Raw genomic sequence first — 27,802 nt, forward strand, 5'->3', positions numbered from 1 at the left:
CTTTAGTCCTTGTCATCTTTCATTTCTGAGCAAGTGCAGTATATCTCTGATGGCTTATGTTGTGAGTGTGTGTACGTGAGAGAGAGAGAGAGAGAGTGAGAGAGAGAGAGAGATCTTGTTTCTTCATGTACAGTGGAGTGCTGGCCTAGAGGTAACGCGTCCGCCTAGGAAGCGAGAGAATCTGAGCGTGCTGGTTCGAATCAGGGCTCAGCCGCAGATATTTTCTCCCGCTCCACTAGACCTTTTGTGGTGGTCTGGACACTAGTCATTCGAATGAGACAATAAACAGTCCCATGTGCAGCATGCACTTAGCGCACGTAAAATAACCCGTGGCAACAAAAGGGTTGTTCCTGGCAAAATTATGCATTAAAATCCACTTCGATAGGAAAAACAAATAAAACTGCATACAGGAAAAAATACACAAAAATGGGTGGCACTGTAGTATAGCGACGTGCTCTCCCTAGGGAAACAGCCCGAATTTCACAGAGAAATCTATTATGATAAAAAGAAATACAGATACAAATAAATAAGAAAAAAACCCTTGTATCACTATAATCTTAAGTAATTATATATTCATTTATTTGAATGTTGCAAAATTCAATGGGAGAATAGAACTGTCATGGGAAGGGAAAAATCTTATGCAGCATTCTCATCTCAAAGACACACACACACACACATTTGCACACACACAGAGGAAAAGGCTTAAAACACCCCCACCCACACACACACACACACATACACACACACAGAAACACGGCAAAAAGAGGTTTGTAATACAAACTTTATTGGTAGACACAGACCCTTTGGTGTGAAGAGATACACACATGGCCATAGTGACTGACACCCTCTAAGGATATCGAGGGCCGACCGATGATGATACAAGATCCACAATGATTCAGCTGTGTCACAAACTGCAAAACAAACACACCGCTACAGCCACAACTCAACCTTGCCAACATTAGTACCAATAAATCAATCTGAAAGCCAAGTCATATATACACACTCACCAGTGAAACAGGCATATATATTAAACCCAATCTTGCAGAAATTTACAGGTAAACGAAAATCAAGCCAGGGTTGACACATTCACCATTGAACAGGGGGGACATGGTTTGGTTTGCGTTGAAATTCACCAGAAAACAAGCAGGTGATGATGAAATGGGTCAAAGACGTCACATGATTCCACAGAAAACTCACCAGTATAACAACGGCACAGCCAGGTCATGCACACACAGTACTGGAACAGAGGGGGGGAAATTGGCAGGAAAAAAAAAACTGACAGAAAAAATAAAACCTCTCCTTTGTACAAACGTAGGCTCTTCACGGTGGTTGATGATGGCACAGAACTGGGCTTACTTTCTCCCGTCATAGGAAACAAAACACCTTCTGTTTCACATGGTGGGAGCAAGAAAGGAGAGAACGAGGGGGGGGGGGGGGGGGGGGGGACAGAGGAATGGGAGGGTGATGGGGGGGGCAGAGGGGAGGAGAGGAGAGACAGAGAGAGCAAGAAAGAGATGGAGACAGAGAGAGAGATGGATAGACAGACAAGAGCACAAGAGAGAGAAAGAGAGAGATGCTTGGCATCAAAGAGGCTTTCTTTCTCTTTATGTGAAGTGCATGAATTTAATTATGATTATCAAAATCACCTAACCAGTATGAACTATTAAATTCGAGGAATGACATTCTAATCAAAATGCATGTTACACACACTGACAACTCCCTATAAGACTTGCAGAACATTCTCTGAACCATTCCAGAATCTTTGTTTCTGATTTGATTCACCCATCAAATTACCAGCCACTGGAAAAAATTAATCCAGAATCACGATCACCCTTTGTCATTTTGTTTATCTTTCAGTTGTGGTTGATGATGACTTGGCCAACAACCAACACCACATCAGGTCTGATGTGATCAACAGAAAGATACCATGCAAGACCGAATGATGAGATAGTTTCCACTGTTCTTCTGGGTGTCATGTATACACGTAAATGTCTCCTCTCCTTTACTCCTTGATCACACCCATCCATCCTAACTCTCCATTTCTGTGATCCCAATCTACCATTGCTGCATGTTCATACCAAAGTGACCACCCTGTTTCCTGTTTCTGTATTTCCAATCAGTCATCGTTGCATACTCATACGAAAGCTGTGACCTCCTTATTTCTGTACGTCCAATCAATCGTTGTTGCATGTTCATAACAAAGCCATGACATGCTCAGACACAAGCACGGGGGCCTGGTGAGACACAGGTGACTGTAGCGGCCACTGTTCCCTCCACCTCAAACGTCATGTCAGACATCCTGCATGCCAGTCAAACACACCCACTCCACCACAAACATCTGACAAGCCAAGAAACCAACTTGCCCTACCAGTCCCACTGCTACTGACCAGTAATGGTTCGTCAAAAATATGAAAATCTGTACACACTAAAATAAAAATCAGTATCATGACTTGTACCTGTACACACTAGAATAAAAAAGAATCAGAATCATCATGACTTGTAAGTACATTGTAATATGCCTTTGTTCGTAGTATAGACTAAGTAGACAGCAACTCACAAGATGTAAACATGTAAGAACCAAGATAATAACAGTACATTCAATTCCTGATTGCATTTTCTCTACACAAAATATGAAAAAATACCGTAGTGGCAATTGAGAACGATATAACTATGACTGCTATGCTTGAACTGTCAAAGAAAGAAGAAGACGCACAGGAGAGGAGAATGACAAGGGTGTAAGCTAAATCTGCCGTAGCTTCCGTTCCAACACACACCGACGCTGATAACACTAATTCATTCATCCCTGGTTGTCGCTGTCTCCAGTCTATAAACAAAAACATTCCACACTCTACACGTCATCTCAGGACCAGCAAACAAACAAGTTCACAGGTAACGTGCACCAACCTCTTTCACATCCATGAGACAGAGACATTCAGCGTCATACCAGTTTGGAAAACGGTGCAAGTTGGCAGGTCATAAAATGGCTGGACATGCAAACACTTCCACGTATCAACATTTAAAACAAAAACAAAAAATTGTGATTCCGAAGAAGGGTCACTGAGCACTGAACTGATTGCCGATGATACTGAATGATTCCCCCTTCTAGCCTTCAGTTCACCACTTCTCCACCCCCCTCCTTTCACCACCCACCCTCTGTCACCATGGCAACCACAATGAAAATCAAGCATCTAAGATGACACAACTACTCTGCACTACAGCACTGATGACAGAATCATTCCCCACAACAATACATGCGCTCATTGACATGCTCCCAACAAGGGAGATCATTCACATCCTCACAATGGAACAGGCTGTACAAGGTCACACCACCAATCATACAGCATCTTCCAGGCGTCGGCTGCCCACAGGATGCTGCCACTGCTCACATGTTTTCCACACACCAGAGTCTGTGTTGTCAGTGACCTGCCTCCAGTCTGTTACATGTGGTCACTGCTGGTTACGTGGCTCATGTGACAGCACCATGTGACGGCCCTTCATCACTCAGGGACATCACATGCATCATCATACTATTTCACTGACGCTCATCTCAGCCAACACACCAAGGTACACCCACCCAACCACGCTCACACACAGGGGAAAAAGATCAAAAGATACAAAGAGAAAAGTGCTCCTACAAATAGTTTACACAGCACACACAACAGTATTTAAAAAGAAAACATTAATTGATTTTTTTTTATTTTTTTTTTTGTATCTTATACACAAACATAATTTGTTCATATTCTTTACTTACTTATACTTTTATTTCAATATTTTCCAAAGCCCTACCAGCTGTCAACAACATTAATGCTATGGGTGGAGGTCAGTTTCAGAGTGAGTAATTGCCCTTGTTAAGTCAGAAACAGAATGCTCTAACAGGAAAATATCCAATTTCATCTTTCATTCCACACCAATCAGTGCCAGCAGTTGTGAATACAGCTTGATCAACTGTCCATTTTTCTTCCTCAATAAGCACATGCTTTCTCAGAAGCGCACACTGTAACCTTTGCCTGAAGCGTTGTGTGAAAAAGTAGTCTGCCCCAACCTCCCCTGAACACTGACAGAAAATCAACATCCTGCTCCAACATCAGAATAAGATGGAGACAACTGATGGTGGATTGTGATAAACAGAAGGCAAACAGGGCTTTGTTCTACACAGACATAGATGGTGATGTCAGAAAGCATAAAAAATTATATATATATATATATAAAGTTAACTCACTCAGTACGGCCAGTCCTCTCTTCTCCTCTACACAGAATCCTCGGATGTCCAGTGGGTGTCTCAATGACCCAACCTTTAGCTTCCATCATCAGAACTGTGGTATTCTTTGTCAACATTCACCTCTTCAGTATAAGAGCGTTCCGCTTGCAATATTTTGATGATGGTAATTGGGATGAAACGCTGTTAACGTCGTCTCTTTCGCTGTTCGTATGGAGAGAGTTAAGCACTGAGGCAAGACATGGTGGGAATGAGAGGCCGGTGATTGTGTTCCGGTCATGTTAAACTGCTATTTCCCTGGGCCTTTCAATGTCGCGACTGATCAACACCAGCTGAAAAGACAGAGATCCACTCAACACAAAGGAAAGGAAAACGAAAGCGAAAACCGCTGGAGTGACCCACATCAAGAGAAAGGAAAACCCAACAAAACTGGAATCCATGAGTGACGTGTCTGTGGTGAGAGTGAGAGCGAAGCAGAAGTAAACCTAGCAGCTCCTGGGTACACAACTGGGTGTGGACTGCTGGGCCACCTTGGGCTGTTGGGTGCACTTCACCACTTCATCTTTTTTTTTCTCTCTGTAAGTGTATCTGTTTTCCTATCGAAGTGAATTATTCAACATAGTTTTACCAGGGACAACCCTTTTGTCACTGTGGGTTGTATCATGTGTGCTAAGTGCATGCTGCACACGGGACCTCTGTTTGTTATGTCATCTGAATGACTACTTCACAAAGTGTGGCTTAACGAAATCTCTGTTTCAAATCATCACGTTGGCTACAGCTCTAGAAGGCAGGATAGGTGGAGATAAAAGTTCCATCTTTTCTCAGGCCACTTGATGTTCCACCTCACACTGTTCTTGTCCGCTTCAATATACTGCAGCAAGATTGTACTTATCACATTAAATATACTGCAGCAAGGTTTATCTTGCTGGATTAAATTTTATACTGTAAGTTTGTTCTTATCGGCTTAAATATGCAGCTGCAAGTTTGTTCTCATCAGATTAAACACACTGCAGCAAGACCATTATTCTCAGACCAAACAGGCTGTGGCAATTTTGTCCTCATGAGGTTTCCTTTGCTGCAGAGAGATTGTTCTCACTGGATTCAATACACAACAGCACAGACTGTCCTTGCCAGCTGAAACATACAGCTGTGTCAGAAGAATTTCAGCGTGCTTTGTTCTGATGGTTAGTTGGTGTATGGGAATGGATGAGTGGGAAAGACTGATGTCAACACACTGCCACATATACTGTGAAGTGCTCAGCACTGTGTCAACAGCATTGTGTAACACTGTGTAAATACACTGTGTAAACAGCATGGTGTCAACAGCATTGTGTAACACTGTGTAAACAGCACGGTGTAAACAGCACAGTGTCAACAGCACGGTGTCAACAGCCAATAAGCTATCCATGACATGGGCTTGTGATACAGAGTAACTAAGGGATGAATAAATTATTTCCATGGTAAATAACTGTACACCTTTGGTTTGGATAGACATTTAACAGTGAGGGGCTTGGTAACTCGCACAGTACAATCCTCTAGCACAAAGCAACAGAAAGAAAAGAGTTTGAAGTTTGAAAACAAGCAAACTGTCATGCATGCATGCCCCCCCATCCCCCCCCCTCCCCACACACACACATTCCCATCTATCTCCCCCTACCAAATCCCAAAGAAACGTAGCACTGAGACAGCAGTCCACACACACACACACACACACACACATCCTCCGCATGTTGCATATTTCTCAACAGACGTCCTCCACACCTCCCACTCCCAGACCCAACAGACACTCACAGGTTTCAATCCATGCCAGTGTGTGCACTCTGAATGGTAACACGGCCAAGTGTGGTTACACGTAACAGCATTTAAAGAGCCTGGCAACGAGAAGAGCACAGTGAACATCAACTGGTATTTCAACAAACATCAGTCTGTCCAGCCAGAAAAGTCTGGTTAAAAACAGACGCACAGAAGAAAAAAAAAACCAACAAAACTGAAGACACAGAAATGACAGAAATGGAAAAAACAGTGTGTAGAAGGAATGAGGACTGTAGTGGTGGTGACATGATGAAACAAACATCACGGTGTCAACCCCCCCCCCCCCCCCCACCCCCTCACCCCTCACACACCCACACACTTTGTACACCACCATTCTGGGTGTGTGGGTCATTTCTTGCTGAATGTCTCACCCCCTTCTTCTTCCCTCACCCCACCCCGCCCTTTTCTATCAGGCACTGGCAGATGGGGTGTAGCCTGTATGGATTTGTCCCAACGCAGTGACACCTCCTCCAGTGACTGGTCCGAACTGAACTCTTCACAGTTTTTCTCGTCCTTTGAACTGTTTGCAAACGTTCTTCCCCTCACCCCATCCCACCATTTCCTTCTGTATATAGTGTGTTTCAACATTCTGAACTTGTCCACACTTTTTTCTACTTCTTTGAATTGGTTGTTTATAAATGACTCTGTTCACATTTCACAATGCTGTCATGTTGAGGTGTGTGTAATGCAGTACAATGTTGTCATGTTGAGGTGTGTGTAATGCAGTACAATGTTGTCATGTTGAGGTGTGTGTAATGCAGTACAGTGCTTGTTCACGTTGTCATGTTGAGGTGTATGTAATGCAATACAATGGTTGTTCACAATGCTGTCATGTTGAGGTGTATGTAATGCAGTACAATGTTGTCATGTTGAGGTGTATGTAATGCAGTACAATGTTGTCATGTTGAGGTGTATGTAATGCAGTACAATGTTGTCATGTTGAGGTGTATGTAATGCAGTACAATGTTGTCATGTTGAGGTGTATGTAATGCAGTACAATGTTGTCATGTTGAGGTGTATGTAATGCAGTACAGTGCTTGTTCACAATGTTGTCATGTTGAGGTGTATGTAATGCAGTACAATGGTTGATCACAATGTTGTCATGTTGAGGTGTATGTAATGCAGTACAATGTTGTCATGTTGAGGTGTATGTAATGCAGTACAATGGTTGATCACAATGTTGTCATGTTGAGGTGTATGTAATGCAGTACAATGTTGTCATGTTGAGGTGTATGTAATGCAGTACAATGTTGTCATGTTGAGGTGTATGTAATGCAGTACAATGTTGTCATGTTGAGGTGTATGTAATGCAGTACAATGGTTGATCACAATGTTGTCATGTTGAGGTGTATGTAATGCAGTACAGTGCTTGTTCACAATGTTGTCATGTTGAGGTGTATGTAATGCAGTACAATGGTTGTTCACAATGTTGTCATGTTGAGGTGTATGTAATGCAGTACAATGGTTGATCACAATGTTGTCATGTTGAGGTGTATGTAATGCAGTACAATGTTGTCATGTTGAGGTGTATGTAATGCAGTACAATGTTGTCATGTTGAGGTGTATGTAATGCAGTACAATGGTTGATCACAATCTTGTCATGTTGAGGTGTATGTAATGCAGTACAGTGCTTGTTCACAATGTTGTCATGCTGAGGTGTATGTAATGCAATACAATGGTTGATCACAATGTTGTCATGTTGAGGTGTATGTAATGCAGTACAATGTTGTCATGCTGAGGTGTATGTAAAGCAGTACAATGCTGTCATGTTGAGATGTATGTAATGCAGTACTATGCTTGTTTACAACTGCTCAGTAACACTGTGCTAACCTGTCCTCATCCTACAATGGTAGAACACGTACAGTTACAATGGATATTTTGGTTTTGAAAACCTGGGCAAATTTTTAACAGATTTTTTCCAGTAGTAATTTTCACCCCTCGGTGGGGGGGGGGGGGGGGGGGGGGGGGGGGGGGGGGGGGAGGAGGAGGTGCACCTCTCTTTGTTTTTCTTTTCTTTTCTTGAAAAAAAAAAATGTTTGTTGAATCTTTTTATTTCTATTTCAGCATTTTAAAACTTGGTGAAAGAAAATATTGCCAGAAAGAAAAACAGAAACATTTCCACATACACATCAGCCAAATGAAGGAAGATAATTTGTGCTACACACAGACCAGACAGGATCATTTTGTTGGAAGTGTTCAATAATAAAAACTACTTCAATCAGAAGATATCAGATACAAATTACCTACTCAATGTTTACAAGCGTCGGTGTGTGTTTCTAAAAACCAAACCACAACAAAGATATATATATATATATATATTATGTTCCATGGAAATGATATGAACTCCAGATACAAAGGGACCAACATGTATGGAGACAAAAAGACAAGTACACATCAGAGTCCAATCTACATCAACACACTCCTGTCTACATGGTCCAAAAAACACAGATTACATGCTAATATGCTCCGGAGCGAGAAACACTCATTCTGATGAGACCATCATTGTCTTTTGACAGGAAGAAACAGGAAAGAGAAGCCAGTCCCTCCAGCCCCATATACACACAGAACACAGAGATATTTACATCTTTGTTCCACTCTGCTTCAAGACAGTCCGTGAGGAGGGCTGGTGGGAGAAACATGGTCCGTTAACACAAACCACGGGTCGGAGACACACTGCCCACACGCCCCACAGGAACGGATGACGCGCGGATAACACAGACAGTGGCCTCTGTTGTTGTATGTACACCGCTGTACACACAACACACACTCACACACAGGGCAGGGGAAGCAATCCTTTACACAGGGACATGTCACAACCTAAAAAGCCTGTACACGTGTGGACCAATTTTTCACCCTTTTTTTTTGTTTGTTTGTTTTTGTTTTGTTCAAACACACATCACTTGCCATTTTTTTTTTATAGACTGAAAACGGAACGCATTTTTTCCACACAGCCCCCAACGGCACCCTCCAGATAAGGAGAGCGGGGCAGGGGGCGCAATAAATAGCACCCACACAACATTCACTTTGTACACAGCATTGGATTGTCTGAGGAAAATGCCTTGGAACCAACTGGACAGCGTGAATACTTCTATAAGTTAATAACACGCATAGAGAACGAGAATGGGACTGACACCAGACAGTATGTTGGTTCTTGTTCTGCACATGTGTGTGTGTCCATGTGTGTGCGTGTGTGTGTGTGTGTGTATTCATGCATGCATGCGCATGTGTGTTTTTCAGGGCTTCAGACTGACAGCACATAAGCGCAAGTTGTTATTTTTTCTCCTGCAGGCATTTTTCCTGTGGCTCCATGCATGTCATCTGACTGGTTCACACCTCTGCATTCGGGGGGGGGGGGCCCTCACAGCTCCAGGGGGGGTGTGGACCACACCACTATGATGCTGTGTTCTTCCTGTCGCAGTGGGTTTGCACATGTGCTGTCTGCGTCCCTGCTGGGTTTTTTCTTCTTCTAATATTCTGTATCCCATGGGTTTTGGGTTTTTTGGGTCATGCAGCTGTCAGTTCAAAGCTGATTGCACAGTATGCCACACAGTAACATGGAGACATTTTTGCTGACAACCTGTGCACCTTGCCTTTTCACGGAACAGCAGTTCTGTTTCATGCTGACACCAACATGCCATGGGTTGTTTTGTTTTTTTTGTTGTTTTTTTTTGGGAGGGGGGGGCTGGGGAGGGGGCGGGAGTTGGGAGGGGGAACACATGTTTTTTTGGTCCTTTTATTTCTATCCTCTGTAGTTAAGAAATATCCAACCTACATGTGCCACCAGTCTCAGTTTTTGTCTCTCTTTTACCTTGTTTTACAGAGATCAAACACTTCTTATCTTGTCATTCTTTCTGTTTGAATGAAACAAACCATTTTCTCGACACAAATTAAAAAAAAAAAAAGAAAAGATATATGAAAAGAAGTCAAGACAAAAACACTCATACCATATCACAAAAAAAAAAGAAGAAGAAAAGAAGTCATATCTATGGAAACTCCCAGACAGTCCATACAATACTGTTTTCAGTCCAGGACCGCTGAGGGACTCTACCTAACATCCTTGCTGTCTGTTCTGAAGCACAGTCCATACAATACTGTTTTCAGTCCAGGACCGCTGAGGGACTCTACCTAACATCCTTGCTGTCTGTTCTGAAGCACAGTCCATACAATACTGTTTTCAGTCCAGGACCACTGAGGGACTCTACCTAACTTCCTTGCTGTCTCTGTTCTGAAGCACAGTCCATGGAGGTCAGCAGAGCTCTTGGCTTCATCGCAGTCCACACCCCGACGCTGGCGTACACCTATCTGAACACCTACGTTAACAAAGACGCTGAAGTCTGTTCATGAGAGCTGAATAAAGGCTTCCCACTACTGGTATGTAAACAGACGGCCAGCCTTTCACAGCACGGCGTGGTCCTGCAGTCTGGCCAACAACTGACTTGAGGACGTGGATAGTTGTCGCTGTGATGAAACCACCTCGCTCCACACGTTCATGTCTCTTTTTTTTTTCTCTCCTTTTTTTTTTCTTTTCAGTTGATGTCTGACGTCAGCCAGTGTCCTTCCAGCCCTACAGCACAGGCCATGCCAGTTCCTTGGCTCACCGCTGGCGTCACTCATTCCCTCATAGCCTGACAACCTCTGTCTGCTACACACACACACACACACCCTCAGCATGGAAGTTTCCCCACACGCTGACCACCTCAATTCAATGGGCTGGAGGTGGTCCACTCCACTCTCCCTTTGTAACCACTGCTGTCAGGAAAACAGCAACAACAACAACAACAACAGCAACAACAATGAAAAACCAAAGTCAGGAACTGTTCTTCAGAAGAAACACACACACCTCCATTCCACCCAACATCAACAGGGTGGGTCATACTTGTGTAGAGAGAGAGACAACCGGACATACACACATGAAGAAAACCTGAAAAAAACAACCGAATACACCCAAGGAAATACTTTTTTCCACAGAGGTAGCGCACAAACCGACCGACAGTCCACCCGTCCCGTGTTGCAAGCGTTTCACGATTCATTCACTCCGTCCTGGCGGGGAGTCCAGGTGAGGTTGGTCCCGTGCCTCCGACACACTGTGGGTCTGTCTATCACAGGTCCCCCCCCCCTCCCCCTCATACAATGCCCTCCATGAAGGAGGTGTCCAGGTTCTGGATCAGGGTGCGCAGGAAGCCCATCTCCTTGCGCGTGTTCTCAAAGATGACGCGGGGGTCCTGGCTCTCGCAGCGTAGACAGTTGGGGGCCATCACCATCGCCAGGTTGTTCATGTCCATCTTCGTCACCGCTGCGTTCTCCGGTGCCGCAAACACCTGGCAGGTAGACAGGTGTGATAATCATAATGCCACCACTAATACAACTAACAATGACAATAATGATACTACTACTAATAATAATAATAACGACAATAATAATAAATATACTACTACTACTGCTACTACCACGACTAATGATGATGATCATGTGAATGTATAGAGAACGTATTCTCTTAATGGGGCTCTAGATGCTTAACAAAATCAGTTACACACACACACACACCCACACCACATACCCACCCACCCACCCACACAAAACCCACACCCACACCCACTTCCCACTTCTCCCACCCCCAACCACCACCGCCCTCCTACCCCCCCACGTCCTCACCCACCACCCCCACCACCCCCACAGACCTGCAGGAATCGGATGAGGTAGCAGAGCACCAGCCGGTTGATGTCAGGCAGACGATGCACGATGCTGATGGCGATGCCCGGGTCAGCGTGGTTGTCCACACACTCGTCGTACAGGTGTGCGGGGATGAGGGGCTCGCTCAGCTCCCGGTACCACAGCTTCAGCAGAGAGGCCGGCACGTGGGGGTCCGGGCAGTCCGAGGGAACCATCCACTGGTCGCAGCGAAGCTTGAGGGCGTTGACCTCATCAATGTCCCCGGGAACCCTGCACAGGGAGGGACAGTCTCTGCTTCAGTGTCAAGGTCAGTTGATGGAATGTTTAACATGTCTCTTGTTCAGTGTCAAGGTCAGTTGATGGAATGGTTAACATGTCTCTGGTTCAGTGTCAAGGTCAGTTGATGGAATGGTTAACATGTCTCTTGTTCAGTGTCAAGGTCAGTTGATGGAATGGTTAACATGTCTCTTGTTCAGTGTCAAGGTCAGCTGATGGAATGGTTAACATGTCTCTTGTTCAGTGTCAAGGTCAGTTGATGGAATGGTTAACATGTCTCTTGTTCAGTGTCAAGGTCAGTTGATGGAATGTTTAACATGTCTCTGGTTCAGTGTCAAGGTCAGTTGATGGAATGTTTAACATGTCTCTGGTTCAGTGTCAAAGGAGAAATGAAACAAAACAAATTTTTATTTAGCAAGGGTAGTGGAGTAAGCACAGCTGCTTTTTTTTACAATCCAGCTCTCAACTATGGTGCCAGAATGCTTAAGACGCTCACCTGTCACCTGGCAGAGACAGTCTCTCTTTCAGTTTCAAGGAGCTGTGGTGGTTGAATGGTTAAGACACTCATCTGCCAATACAGAACCCAAGAGGGTGTGGGTTCGAATCCCACTCTTGCCCTTTATCCCATGTTTGACTGGAAAATCAAACTGAGCGTCTGGTCCTTCAGATTAGACGATAAACTGAGGTCCTGTGTGCAGCACACACTTGGCACATCGACCAAGAACCCACGGCAACTAAAGAGTTTTCCTCTGGCAAAATTTTGTACAAGAAATCCACTGTGACAGGTTCACAAATATATATGCACACACTAAAGACCTGACTAAACGAATCGGGTTATGCTGCTGTCAGGCATCCGACCAGATGTGCTGTAGCGTGTATGGATTTGTCAGAACACACTGACGTCTCCTTGAGAAACTGAAACTGAAACGGAGGTGTCAACAACACATCTGCTGTTTAAGAAAAAAATATATATAAATACATATACAGAAAATGAAATAGGAAGCAGACGCCTGTACTGTGCATAAACCCACTGCACTTGAGAGCCTACCCGAGTTTCACGTAAAACTTTAACATAGAAAAAAAAGAGTAAATTCATCAAAATACAGTTTCAGTTTCAGTTTCAGTAGCTCAAGGAGGCATCACTGTGTTCGGACAAATCCATATACGCTACACCACATCTGCCAAGCAGATGCCTGACCAGCAGCGTAACCCAACGCGCTTAGTCAGGCCTTGAGAATCAAAATACAGTGAAGGGAAAGTGACAAGGAAGGCAAAGGACTGACAGGCCCGGCCCCACACCCCTCACCTGAAGATTCCCTCCATCAGTGTGCCCCCCATCCTCAACACCTCCCCCCACACCCCTCACCTGAAGATTCCCTCCGTCAGTGTGCCCCCCATCCTCAACACCTCCCCCCACACCCCTCACCTGAAGATTCCCTCCGTCAGTGTGCCCCCCATCCTCCTCCCTGACCCCTCACCTGAAGATTCCCTCGGTCAGTGTGCCCCCCATCCTCAACATCTCCCCCCTGACCCCTCACCTGAAGATTCCCTCGGTCAGTGTGCCCCCCATCCTCAACACCTCCCCCCTGACCCCTCACCTCAAGATTCCCTCGGTCAGTGTGCCCCCCATCCTCAACACCTCCTCCCTGACCCCTCACCTGAAGATTCCCTCGGTCAGTGTGCCCCCCATCCTCAACACCTCCCCCCTGACCCCTCACCTGAAGATTCCCTCCGTCAGTGTGCCCCCCATCCTCAACACCTCCCCCCTGACCCCTCACCTGAAGATTCCCTCGGTCAGTGTGCCCCCCATCCTCAACACCTCCCCCCTGACCCCTCACCTGAAGATTCCCTCGGTCAGTGTGCCCCCCATCCTCAACACCTCCCCCCTGACCCCTCACCTCAAGATTCCCTCCGTCAGTGTGCCCCCCATCCTCCTCCCTGACCCCTCACCTGAAGATTCCCTCCGTCAGTGTGCCCCCCATCCTCAACACCTCCTCCGACAGCGTCGTCTGTATCCATGGCAACTGGCGCTCAGCAAACCGATCCTTCTGCAGCAGCATCACGTCCTCCAGGCTGCTTCCGAACATGGAGGGGTGGAATATGGATTTCTGCAACATGGAGGGGTGGAATATGGATTTCTGCAACATGGAGGGGTGGAATATGGATTTCTGCAACATGGAGGGGTGGAATATGGATTTCTGGAACTATAACTACATTTACAGTGTAAGACAACTCTCACTGCTGTTGTCCAACTATAACTACATGTACAGTGCAAGACAACTCTAACTCTGCTGTTGTCCAACTATAACTACATGTACAGTGCAAGACAACTCTAACTCTGCTGTTGTCCAACTATAACTACATGTACAGTGCAAGACAACTCTAACTCTGCTGTTGTCCAACTATAACTACATGTACAGTGCAAGACAACTCTAACTCTGCTGTTGTCCAACTATAACTACATGTACAGTGCAAGACAACTCTCACTCTGCTGTTGTCACTGTTGTCCAACTATAACTACATGTACAGTGCAAGACAAGTCTCAATCTGCTGTTGTCCAACTATAACTACATGTACAGTGCAAGACAACTCTAACTCTGCTGTTCTTACAGTCCCTCATGAGCAGACCCCCCGAAAAACGAAAGAGATTAAAAAGCGCAGAATAAAAATCAGTTAATGTACAGTTTGATTTCATCCCACAAACTGAAATAAAAATGACCACACATGTTCGGGGGGGGAAGGACCCAAACAAACGAGCCAAGCCAAGCAAACAGGGTCACCCACCATGGCCTGTTCCACCTCCTCCAGGGCTGGGCGTCGAACCCCCTTCTTGGCCCCTGTCTGCATGATGCGCTCCAGCCGCTGGTTACAGTGAGTGGCAAAGTGGCTGACCGGTACCTGCACACACACAGCATTCGTTTCCATTCTTCTTCTTCTTCTTCCTTCGAGGCCTGCAGCTCCAACGTTCACTTGCATGTACACAGAGTGGGATTTTACATGTATGACCGTTTTTACACCACCATGTAGGCAGCCATACTCCGTTTTCGGGGGTGTACAACAGTATAATCATGGCATGATACGAGTGGTGGGATAAAGTGCTACTGAAGTATCCACTGAAATATAACAGTATCATTACGATATGACACCTGTTGTGGGGTAAAGTGTTATACAGTATCCACTGTTATACAACAGCATAATCACGATACAACACCATTGTTTTACAATAGTATCATTATCATGACACGACATGAAAGGTGGTATATAGTCCTACAGAAGCATCTATATTGTTTTACAATAGTATCATTATCATGATATGAGTGGTAGGATAAAGTGCTATGGAAGCATCTATATTGTTATACAATAGTATCATTATCATGACACAACATGAAAGGTGGTATATAGTCCTACAGAAGCATCTATATTGTTTTACAATAGTATCATTATCATGACACGACATGAAAGGTGGTATATAGTCCTACAGAAGCATCTATATTGTTATACAATAGTATCATTATCATGATATGAGTGGTAGGATAAAGTGCTATGGAAGCATCTATATTGTTATACAATAGTATCATTATCATGACACGACATGAAAGGTGGAATAAAGTGCTACATAAGTATATGAACTGTTACACAATAGTATCATTATCATAAAACTACATGAGAGGTGGTATAAAGTGCTACAGAAGTATCCACTGTTACACATTATAACCATGACACGACATGAGTGCAGGTGACTGACGTTGGGATAAGGCGCCATACAAGTATCCACTGTTATACAACAGCATCATGACAATACAACAACAGTACAAGTGGAAGGGACTGACGTTGGGATAAGGCGCCATACAAGTATCCACTGTTATACAACAGCATCATGACAATACAACAACAGTACAAGTGGAAGGGACTGACGTTGGGATAAGGCGCCATACAAGTATCCACTGTTATACAACAGCATCATGACAATACACCAACAGTACAAGCGGAAGTGACTGACGTTGGGCATGTCCATGGAGTGGTCCAGGTGCTTGGTGATGTAGCCCTCCAGGTAGGAGTGGAAGCGGGTGGAGGGGGGGAAGAAGTGCATGCACATGGCCAGCAGCTCCCAGCCCCTCTGCAGGCTCTTCCTGTTGTCACACACCGTCATCATCATCATCACCGTCATCATCATCATCATCATCATCATCATTATCACCATCATCATCATCACCATCATCATCATCATCCTTATCATCACAGTCATCATTGTGAGAGTCATCATTTTCAGCGTTATCATCATCAGCATCATCAACGTCATCATTATCACCATCACCATTATCATCATCACTATCATTTTTATTGTCATCATCAGCGTTATCATCAGCATTATCACCATCATCACCATCTTCATTGTTATCATCCACGCTGTCATCAGCGTTATCATCATCAACAATACCATCACCATCATCGTCATCATCTTCACCATCATAATCATCATGATGATCGTTATAGTAACCTTGATAATACTGACAACAACAACAACTTCCCGGAGTATAAAGGCTTCAGTCCTTTCTTTCATGTCATAGTAGCAGGATCTCCAATAATGTTCCATTTTTCAGATTCTTCTTTTTTGGGGCGTGGGGGCGGAAATTAGTTTTCTTTGTGCACAGACTTCGCTTTCCTCCTAAATTCTGGATTTTTTCCTTTTAAAGTGCAGAATTTAAAAAAATAAATAAATAAATTCTAGCTTCCACTATTTCTGAAATTTTAACATACTTAAAAACATCTTGACTTCTGGCATCCATAATTGCAAAAAGGCAACCTAAAAAAATCCACATACAATATGTAGGACTCTGGCAGATTCTAACAGTGCATTGAGCTCACAAAAAGCTGAACAACACTGACAAAGGCCCTCAGGCTCTCTCTCTCTCTCTCTCTCTCTCTATGTTGAATCAGAACAGGCAGCACTGAACTGACTCAGCAGCAGTCCTCTGGTGTGTGGCCTCCTGCTGACCTAAACATCCAAAGTTTTCTAAGGACTTCCAACAGACAACCCCAGGTGAGTCAACAAATGGGTGGACTCTGCATGGGGTGCAATGCCACTGAAAACAGTGTGGACGAGGGGGCAGCAAAAAAATAAAATAAAATAAAGAAAGAAAGAAGAAGAAGAAAAAAAAGGACTATCTCTCACTCGTTCTTGTTGTTGGTGGTCTGGCGAGTGAGCTGGATGTAGATCTCGTCCCTCAGGTTGATGGTGGACCAGCCCTTGGTGATGATCTCCAGAGCCACGCTCAGCGGCGCTTGCTTCCCCTGACGGTCCCCCATGTACAGCTGGATCACTGGGGGGCCCTGTTAAGGTTACCATCACGCTGTCTCCTTCCCTGTACCCATGGCTTTTTCCTTCCCTTGTTCTGCCCCAAAGCTACATGCCTGCTACATCTCCCCTGGACCATTACAGTGGATTCTTTTAATGACACCCACTGTTTTCTGCCCCAAAGCTACATGCCTGCTACATCTCTCCTGGACCATTACAGTGGATTCTTTTAATGACACCCACTGTTTTCTGCCCAAAGCTTCATGCCTGCTACATCTCCCCTGGACCACTACAGTGGATTCTTTTAATGACACCCACTGTTTTCTGCCCCAAAGCTTCATGCCTGCTACATCTCCCCTGGACCATTACAGTGGATTCTTTTAATGACACCCACTGTTTTCTGCCCCAAAGCTTCATGCCTGCTACAACCTCCCTGGACCATTACAGTGGATTCTTTTAATGACACCCACTGTTTTCTGCCCCAAAGCTTCATGCCTGCTACATCTCCCCTGGACCACTACAGTGGATTCTTTTAATGACACCCACTGTTTTCTGCCCAAAGCTACATGCCTGCTACATCTCTCCTGGACCACTACAGTGGATTCTTTTAATGACACCCACTGTTTTCTGCCCAAAGCAATATAATCACAGGTTGCTCCCCCTTTTACTCTCTCTCTCTCTCTCTCATACACACACAAATATATATGTATCTAATATGTTACACTGTTAATCAAAAAAGATTTTAAAAAATCTTTTAAATAATAAAAAACATAAAAAAACCGAAAACAACAGTCTATTTTACAAAAACAAAACAACCCGCCCCCCCCCCCCCCCCCCCCCCCCCCCCCGCCCCACCACCCCCATTTTTTGGCTTCTAAAAAATGATGAAACCCTTTATGAACAGTTCAAAGTCAATGGAACAATATAAAGAATTAGTGTTATTTCAAATGAATTATTAAAGCAAAAAAAAACAAAAAACAACAAACAAACAAACAAACAAAAAAATCCCCAGACCAGACATGACTCTAACTAATGTTGCTCTGTGCCTCCCTCCCTTGACCCACAACCATTCCTGTGAGAGACGCTATGACTGTTCAGTCCATTCAGCGTGGTGTTGTGGCCAAACGGCAACAGTGCTGATGACTAACCCCAGTGATCCAAATCTGAAACCCAGTTTTGGCACACCTAGCGTGTAGAGGGTGGAGATTCTTCTGACATCCCAGGTCAACATAGTGTGCAGGCCTGCCGGTTCCTGTACCCCCCTTCGTGTGTACAGAAAAGCAGAAAATGAAGAATGTTACGTTAAAAATCCTGTCCTCCATGTCAGCGTTCTGTGGGCCATGAAAACGTGAACGTACCCAGAATGCACCAACCATGACAGAGTCATCAGTAAACTGAAGGTGGCAGTGTCATGGAAGAACAACATAAAACAACTGGTGAATGTCTGCCTCACTGTGCTCCCTGCCAATCCTCCCCTCCTCTCTCTCTGTCTGTCTCTCTCTCTCTGTCTGTCTCTCTCTGTCTCTCTCTCTCTCTGTGTGTCTCCATCACTGTGCTCCCTGCCAATCCTGCCCTTCCCTCCCCCCCACCCCACAACCCCTCCCCCACCCACGCCATAAACTCCACACACACCATTACAGGTTAAATGCAGTGCAGCGGTGCCTGAAAGGATACACTTAAATATATCACAGGCTTCTTTCTTGATGCTTTTGTCGTTTGTTCGGATCATCGGCTTCTGGATGGAGTCCTGCACACACACACACACACACACACACAACACACACAACACACACACACACAACACACACAACACACACACACACACACACACACACACACACACACACACACACAGAGGCACACACACACACCACACACACAGAGGCGCACACACACACACAGGCACACACACATTAGCAAACTGGACAGAATATATACATATTCATAACCAAACAGAACTGCATACACATACATCAGCACAAGAAACAGAATCTCTCTCTCTATATATATATTCATGAGCAAACCGACATGCACACACACTTCAGAAGAGTGGGGTTCTTTTCACAGACAAGGTTCAATCACAGGCACAAGCTAACAGAAAAGCTGGTTACATAATTAACACACAGCAGTTATCAAAACAAAAACTGCACCTCTCAAAATAACATGTACATTCCTATGCCTATGAGAATGCTGGCACAGAAACACATATACACATGTATATGTGTTCATTTTGCACACACACACACACACACATTTTTTTCACTCATAGTGAAAAGATGTTAAACTAAAGAATGAACACACACACACACACACACACACACACACACACACACACATAGAGAGAGAGAGAGAGAGACAGAGAGAGAGAGAGAGAAAGTCAGGAAAAAACAACAGGAAAACCACACACAAAACAACAACCACAACAAAACAAAGAAGATTCGAACCTTGGACCAGGTGAGCATGTTGTTGAGGGACACCTTCTTGCCGAACAGGCCCTTCTTGTGGCGGTTCAGGTGCTGCTGTGCGTAGCTCTCTATGTCGCTCTCTGAGGGCAGCTTCTGCCAGCAAAGAAATCGCTGAACAGTGCACATCAGTGACTGACTGGCCCACACCGCCCTGCAGTTTACAGAAGTCTAATAACCCCATCCACAGCCCCTCCCACTAAAGTCCTCACACACACACACACACACACACGGACACACACACACACTCACGCACGGACACACACACACACACATGGACACACACACACACACACTCACACACACATAACAGATATCTGCAACAAACACAGTCACCACCACACATTTCACAGCTTCCCTCATCCCCACCCCCTAGTTTCCCTCCCTCCCCCAACCTCAAAGTTCCCCATCTCCCTCCCTCACACCCCAGTTTCCTCTCCACCCTTCCCCCACATTCCTTCCCCTCTGCTACTTCTACCCCCCCCCCTGTCCCCTACCCCCCTGGCCCTCTCCCTCCATCCCACCCCCCTGTTCCCTTCCACCCCTCCCAGTTCCTCACCCCCCCCCCCCACCCAACCACCCAGACCCCCTCTCCCCTCCAGTCCCCCCCTATCCCTCAAAGTCCCTCCCCCCTCCAGTCCCCCCCCCTATCGCCCAAAGTCCCTCCCCCCTCCAGTCCCCCCCCCCATGCCCCCAAGTCCCTCCCCCCCTACCTGTCTGTTGAGGGAGGAGGTGGAGGGGCTGAGGGACATGTTGGCGTCGGAAGGGGAGGCCACCACCATGGACAGGGGTCGGTGGGTCATGTCTGCCTGCAGTGATTGGCTGCGCTCCACCGCTGCCCCCGGGCCCCCACCCGCCTCCCCCTTCTCCCCCCCGGGCCCCCCTTTCTTGCGGCGCAGGGAGGCGTGGTGCGTCTCCCCCGCAGGGGGGATGGGGATGGGGGAGGACTGGGTGGTGCCCCTTGGGGAGCTGGTGGACAGCATGCTGCTGGTGTCGGAGTCCTCGAAGCTCTGGTCTGGTACCACTGGGGACAGACACACCACCGTCATCAAGTGTAAAGTGATGTCGTTTTAACACAACAGGTATTCAGTACTGAGTCCTCAAAGCTCTGGTCTGGTACCACTGGGGAGAGATCACTGTCATTGCATGAATGATAGTCAGTCGTGTCCGACTATGACCATCCCAACAGCAGAGGAGGTAACTGCTGTCCTGACTCTCTGGGCTAGAATTTGATTATAGTGGAGAGTGTCTTGCCCAAGTTACATCCCCACTCTCTCGGCCAAGAGGGTTTTTAGGACAGTCAGTGTCGGGATGGTTCCCAAAGGCCAACTAGCCCCCCAAGGCTGCAGCACTAATGGCCAGTGCAATTTTACATCACAGGAGATAATGCCAATGCTGCAGCTCTGATGTTCACTCATATATATATATATCATTATATATGGTGTGTGTGTGTGTGTGTGTGTGTGTGTGTGTGTGTGTGAGTGAGAATCTGTGTGTCTGTGTCTGTGTGTCTGTGTCCGTGTGTGTGGGCTCTTAGTTGTTTGACCAACTTTACCCCTCCTACAGGCAGCCATACTCCGGTTTCACAGGGTTTATTTAAGTTGACTTGAAATGGGGAGGCCTGCCACTCTGAATGTCCCTCCTCTACACCCTGAAATGGAAACACTGTGCCCAAAGCTGACAACAGTGACTGATGATCATAAATAGAACTGCTGTGCTGATAGCAGTACAGGCCCCCCAGTTCTGATATCTCTCAAAGTCCAACAGTTCAAGATGAGATAATGATTCCAAATATACCAGCGATGACACACATTGGATGAATAATGAAAATGACAGTAATTATGATAACTACTGGAATTAACAGCACACCGGAACAAGTGATGTCTGGTAAAACTGCGACAACCAGTTATCACCGTGATTATCAACCACCATGTTATCATTACTAAACAACAAGATGACTATACTTTTACTGCCAATAGCATTATCATCACCACTGTCATAATCACTGCCATCATTATACTGGTGGAAAAAACCCACCCTGTGTTGTTTGTGAAACATATACCAATATCCATGATTATACTGGTGGAAAAAACCCACCCTGGGTTGTTTGTGAAACATATACCACTATCCATGATTATACTGGTGGAAAAAACCCACCCTGTGTTGTTTGTGAAACATATAGCAATATCCATGATTATACTGGTGGAAAAAACCCACCCTGGGTTGTTTGTGAAACATATACCAATATCCATGATTATACTGGTGGAAAAAACCCACCCTGTGTTGTTTGTGAAACATATACCAATAATGACAAGTCATCCAAGGTTGTTTGTCAATCAACAACAAGCAACAGTGAAGACAACAAGGTGAACATCCTTGCAATTGAAATAAAATAAAAAGAAGAAAAAAAAAGGTCCCCATGCCCACCCCTATCATTCATCATTGCAAAGGAGGCAGGGCGACCCCCCTTCAAACCATCACCCCACCCAAACCGTTATCACAATGTCCCTGACATGTCACACAGCCAATGGAATTCCAACGCAGTGCAGCAGGCGTAATTTTCATCGCCAACAAAACCATTATTTTCTTAAACCATACACACTGACAAAGAGAATACACACACACTGGGAAAAGATAGACTGTGCTCATAGAACTGTCGTCACCGATCAAAACCTTCCTTACTTCTCATGGTTCCAAACCGCTGGGCAAAGGTCCACAGCAAAGCGTCACCAATGAAACAGCCACCAAAAGCTGAATGCCCACCCTTCTAAGACACACTGTCACAAGCTCTCATCCCAAGACGACGAAGAAGAAAAAACAATAATATAACAGAGACAAGGCCGGCGAAGGATATGACTCATCACAGGGACTGCACACTACATCATGTTGGTGAGGCCACTGCATACATAATCAGCCAGCTCCAGTACTCCTGCCTAGCCACACACCAATCACTCTTCATGGCTTGGCTGTGCAGGAACACCTCCCAGCCACACACCAATCACTCTTCATGGCTTGGCTGTGCAGGAACACCTCCCCTGACTTCCTTCACTGTCCTCCACCCTCCTCTTCCTTCTCCATTTTTTTTTTAACAGTGCAGCCAGAGATAAAGAGCTGAGGGTAAAGCGTGGACCGGAAAGCCAAGATAAAAAAAGGTCCAGATATGGACCTGAGCAGTGCTGTTCATGGCTAAATGAAGGAACACAGTCACAGTCACTGTCACCTATACCTTCCCACACACAAACACAGCAAGTTTTCTTCACACACTCAGATCACGGCATGCCATTCACTGAGGAAACTTGGTAGCATCCAAAGACGTGTAGAGACAGCGTCCAATGACATGTACAGACAGAGACATGTACAGACAGCGTCCAATGACATGTAGAGACAGCATCCAGTGACATGTACAGACAGAGACATGTACAGACAGAGACATGTACAGACAGCGTCCAGTGACATGTACAGACAGCATCCAATGACATGTACAGACAGCGTCCAATGACATGCACAGAGACATGTACAGACAGAGACATGTACAGACAGCGTCCAATGACATGTACAGTGTCCAGTGACATGTACAGACAGCGTCCAGTGACATGTACAGCATCCAGTGACATGTACAGACAGCGTCCAGTGACATGTACAGCATCCAGTGACATGTACAGACAGCGTCCAGTGACATGTACAGACAGCGTCCAGTGACATGTACAGCGTCCAATGACATGTACAGACAGCGTCCAATGACATGTACAGACAGCGTCCAATGACATGTACAGACAGCGTCCAGTGACATGTAGACAGCGTCCAGTGACATGTACAGACAGCGTCCAATGACGTGTACAGACAGCATCCAGTGACATGTACAGACAGCGTCCAGTGACATGTACAGACAGCGTCCAATCACATGTACAGACAGAGACATGTACAGACAGCGTCCAGTGACATGTACAGACAGCGTCCAATCACATGTACAGACAGAGACATGTACAGACAGCGTCCAATGACATGTACAGACAGAGACATGTACAGACAGCGTCCAATGACATGTACAGACAGCATCCAGTGACATGTACAGACAGAGACATGTACAGACAGAGACATGTACAGACAGCGTCCAATGACATGTACAGACAGAGACATGTACAGACAGCGTCCAATGACATGTACAGACAGCGTCCAGTGACATGTACAGACAGCGTCCAATGACATGTACAGACAGCGTCCAGTGACATGTACAGACAGCGTCCAATGACATGTACAGACAGAGACATGTACAGACAGCGTCCAATGACATGTACAGACAGAGACATGTACAGACAGCGTCCAGTGGCATGTACAGACAGCGTCCAATGATATGTACAGACAGCGTCCAGTGACATGTACAGACAGCGTCCAATGACATGTACAGACAGCGTCCAATGACATGTACAGACAGAGACATGTACAGACAGCGTCCAATGACATGTACAGACAGAGACATGTACAGACAGCGTCCAATGACATGTACAGACAGCGTGCAATGACGTGCACAGACAGCGTCCAATGACATGTACAGACAGCATCCAGTGACATGTACAGACAGTGACATGTACAGACAGAGACATGTACAGAGTCCAATGACATGTACAGACAGACATATACAGAGTCCAATGACATGTACAGACAGAGACATGTACAGAGTCCAATGTCATGTACAGACAGAGACATGTACAGAGTCCAATGACATGTACAGACAGAGACATGTACAGAGTCCAATGACATGTACAGACAGAGACATGTACAGAGTCCAATGACATGTACAGACAGAGACATGTACAGAGTCCAATGACATGTACAGACAGAGACATGTACAGAGTCCAATGACATGTACAGACAGAGACATGTACAGAGTCCAATGACATGTACAGACAGAGACATGTACAGAGTCCAATGACATGTACAGACAGAGACATGTACAGAGTCCAATGACATGTACAGACAGAGACATGTACAGAGTCCAATGACATGTACAGACAGACAATATAAAGTGTGATCAGCTGGTAACGATCAACAATGATAAATTTCTTCACTTTGAGAAAAAAAAAGAAAAACAAACCCAACTTAACAGGCAGACAAAGATTGCTATGGAAGGGTAACTCATAAAAAACAAGAAAAAACATTTCAAGTTCTAGCCCTTTGCATTGCTTACCATTCCACTGCATTGTGTTCTATTGTGTTGTATTGTTTCCATAGCAAATAATAAGCAGAATTTCTATATATATAAAAAAAATAAAAATAAAAAATAAAAAATAAAAACCTATTAAAATGTACTAGTCTTTCAGTATTACAACACATTTTCTGACTGAAAATTTATCTTGGTTTTTTTGTTTTGTTTTTTTTCTCCCCCAAGCCCTGAGTATTCACAAAATGCAGTAATCATTATCATAAGAGTGCATGATGAAGTTAAACATGAACAATGTTTACCCTGGAAACAATCGATAAGAAAGACAATTCACAATGACTTTGAAGTATCATGATATGCTTTTAAGCGTTGTGATATTACTGTTGAGTATTGTGATATGAGATTTCATCAGTTATGTATTGTGGTGTTTGATATACATATTTTGTGTGTTATGTTGTGTGTGATGTTTCTGTATGTGTGCATACACAAATTTTGGCTTGTGTTTGATGTCTGCGTATGTATGGAAACTGTCATTTTAGTGTTGAAATGCATGTCTTAGGGGTCTATGTTTGCACGGTACAGCACAACTGAGCATGTATTACAAGTAAAGACACTAAATAAATTGAATCATTACACACATTATTGTCATTATATCACTATTCTCATTATTACTATCATCATTTTTCTTATTCTTTTATTATAAGTATCGTTATTAGTATTAGTATTATCATTATCATGACTAATATCAGAGTGAGGTACCTGGCCAGTGTGCACCGTCTAACAAACCAAGGTATTATGCATCTGTCACAGTACATGTCAACATCAAGAAGATCATCATCATCATCATCATTACAACCATGATGATGGGGGCACTCACTGTCATAGTCGGGGTACTTGGTCCTGAGCTGCACGTCATCCTTGCCCAGGATGGGGGAGCCGCTGGTGTCCAGGGAGAACACCGCCTGGAACCCGTTAGCCGGCAGCCCCGGGTGGATCACCGTGCCGGGCCGTGGGATGTTGGCGTAGTCCGGCTCCTCATCCAGCCCCCCACAGCTGCTGACGCTGACGTTGACGTCGGCGTGGAGGGGAGGGGGCGGCTGGGACAGGTGGCTGTCCACCCGTGTCAAGTCATGCTCCGACCCCCCCACCACCGTGCCCCCCCCGGGGCCCCCGCTCTCCCCGCTGCCCCCGCTCTTGGAGCTCTTGGAGGAGACAGAGTCCTGAACCGACACCGTGCTGTCCTGGAGGTTGCGCAGGGAGCCGTGCGAGGAGTGGGCGTCCGACATGTTGCGTGTGGACCCGTGCGACGACTGGCTGTCCGACAGCTCCCGCATGCGGGAGTACATGATCTGGGTGTCGGAGGGCGTGCGCTCAGGCCGGTGGTAGCTCATGACGCCTCGTGAGGAGTGCGACGTGTCGCTGTCCGACCGCTCATGGCGGTAGTAGCTACTGCTGCCCCCGTAGCTCTCGGCGGTGTCTGAGGAGTAGGACTGCGAGGACTGGATGCCGGTGGTGCTGGTGAAGAAGGAGGAGTCCTGCGGGTAGGGCACGTCGTACCCCGTGTTGCTCCCGTCACGCTTGAAACCCGTCTGGCCCTCGCGGCGGATGCAGGTGGGGTTGGTGCGGGGGAAGGCCCGCGGCTTGGACTTGTGTGCCCCGGGCAGGGGAGACGCGCTGCCCTGCTGACCGGCGATGTCCTGGGAAAAGGCCAGGCACTCCTCCCGGCTGGAGCGAAGGTCGGGGCTGTACACCCGCTCCATGCGCGACACGGCCGACCCCGGGACTTCCTGGTGGTAGTTGTCGGGTCGCACGTACACCAGGGACGCCGGGAAACCCTCGGGGGGGAAGGGAGAGGGCTGGCTGGCTGTCTCCTGCAAGGAAGTCTTTCTGACCGCCGGGGTGTCACCGTAGGCCGGCTGACGTGAGGGGCTGTCCCCTACGCTGCCCTGCCGGGAGTGCTGGTCTCCCAGCCCGGACTGCGGCTGCTGCCGACTGTCGAAACTCCCGTGGTGGTGGAAGGCATAGGGATCCCCCCCGCCGAACCCCACGTGGGCGGGGATGCTGCCCCCGCTGTGCCGCCCCGTCATGCTCGACTCGGAGGCTGTTTTATGAAGCGACCTTGACCTCTGGGGGCGTGGTGAGTCGATGATGGTGCGCTGCGGCATCTCGAAGGAGTCGCGCCGTGCGATGCTGCGGGGCAGCGGGGTGAAGGGCAGTCCGTCGCTCTGGGTGGACTGCGAGGAGTGACTGCCCCGCATGTGCACGTCCCCGTTGACAGAGGAGTGGGAGTCGGAGCCGTCATGGCGACCAGAGCTGCTGCTGTGGGACGACGTCGAGTCCTGGCGGGTGTACCGGTGCTGTCAATCAGTCAACCAATCAGCCAGTCAATATCAATCACTCAACCAATCAGCCAGTCAATATCAATCAGTCAACACCAATCAGCCAGTCAATATCAATCAGTCAACACCAATCAGCCAGTCAATATCAATCAGTCAACCAATCAGCCAGTCAATATCAATCAGTCAACCAATCAGCCAGTCAATATCAATCACTCAACCAATCAGCCAGTCAATATCAATCACTCAACCAAATCACCATCAAAACTGTTTTGTGAGTGACAGGATAGCATAGTAAAAGCATAGTACAAAATAAACTTTTGCATACGTAAGTTTGCAAAGGAGTAGTCATCACAGCATAGAAGGCATGTGTCACTTTGCTAGACACAAGTCTGTCATTTATACAGGACATACTGACACATACAGACACATATCAAGAATAAGAACAACAAAAATAATAATAAAAACAACAACTATAACAACAACAACAACAACAACAAAAATGAAGTGCTCTTTTACAGCACTGCTCCCTCACAGAAAGGCTCACAGCACTTCACGTAATACATCAAAAGAAAT

At 46.0% G+C, this 27,802-nt stretch overlaps 1 protein-coding gene and 1 long non-coding RNA gene across 9 annotated transcripts in view; one reads left to right on the forward strand and one right to left on the reverse strand.

Moving 5' to 3' along the window:
- Nucleotides 1-769: 769 nt before the first annotated feature.
- On the forward strand, nt 770-8,672 carry LOC143286699 (uncharacterized). The gene is made up of 2 exons (XR_013055848.1): nt 770-7,588; nt 7,733-8,672. It is a non-coding gene; the product is annotated as an uncharacterized LOC143286699 (long non-coding RNA).
- Nucleotides 8,024-27,802, reverse strand: part of LOC143286698 (uncharacterized) — a 251,817-nt gene continuing 232,038 nt past the window's right edge. For 3 of the 8 annotated variants that reach the window (XM_076594371.1, XM_076594369.1, XM_076594367.1), the window contains exons 5-14: nt 25,768-27,247; nt 20,446-20,756; nt 19,715-19,828; nt 18,945-19,017; nt 17,148-17,295; nt 15,975-16,104; nt 14,759-14,872; nt 13,925-14,082; nt 11,707-11,968; nt 8,024-11,346 (exon numbers count right to left, since the gene is read on the reverse strand). In XM_076594371.1, the coding sequence (XP_076450486.1) occupies nt 11,152-11,346; nt 11,707-11,968; nt 13,925-14,082; nt 14,759-14,872; nt 15,975-16,104; nt 17,148-17,295; nt 18,945-19,017; nt 19,715-19,828; nt 20,446-20,756; nt 25,768-27,247 (2,985 nt within the window). In that variant the 3' untranslated portion in view covers nt 8,024-11,151. The remainder of the gene's footprint in view (nt 11,347-11,706; nt 11,969-13,924; nt 14,083-14,758; nt 14,873-15,974; nt 16,105-17,147; nt 17,296-18,944; nt 19,018-19,714; nt 19,829-20,445; nt 20,757-25,767; nt 27,248-27,802) is intronic. The other 5 variants (XM_076594374.1, XM_076594373.1, XM_076594368.1 and 2 more) reach the window with 4 other exon arrangements.

The sequence above is a fragment of the Babylonia areolata genome, chromosome 10 (assembly GCF_041734735.1).
Source record: "Babylonia areolata isolate BAREFJ2019XMU chromosome 10, ASM4173473v1, whole genome shotgun sequence".
NCBI lineage: Eukaryota > Metazoa > Mollusca > Gastropoda > Neogastropoda > Buccinidae > Babylonia > Babylonia areolata.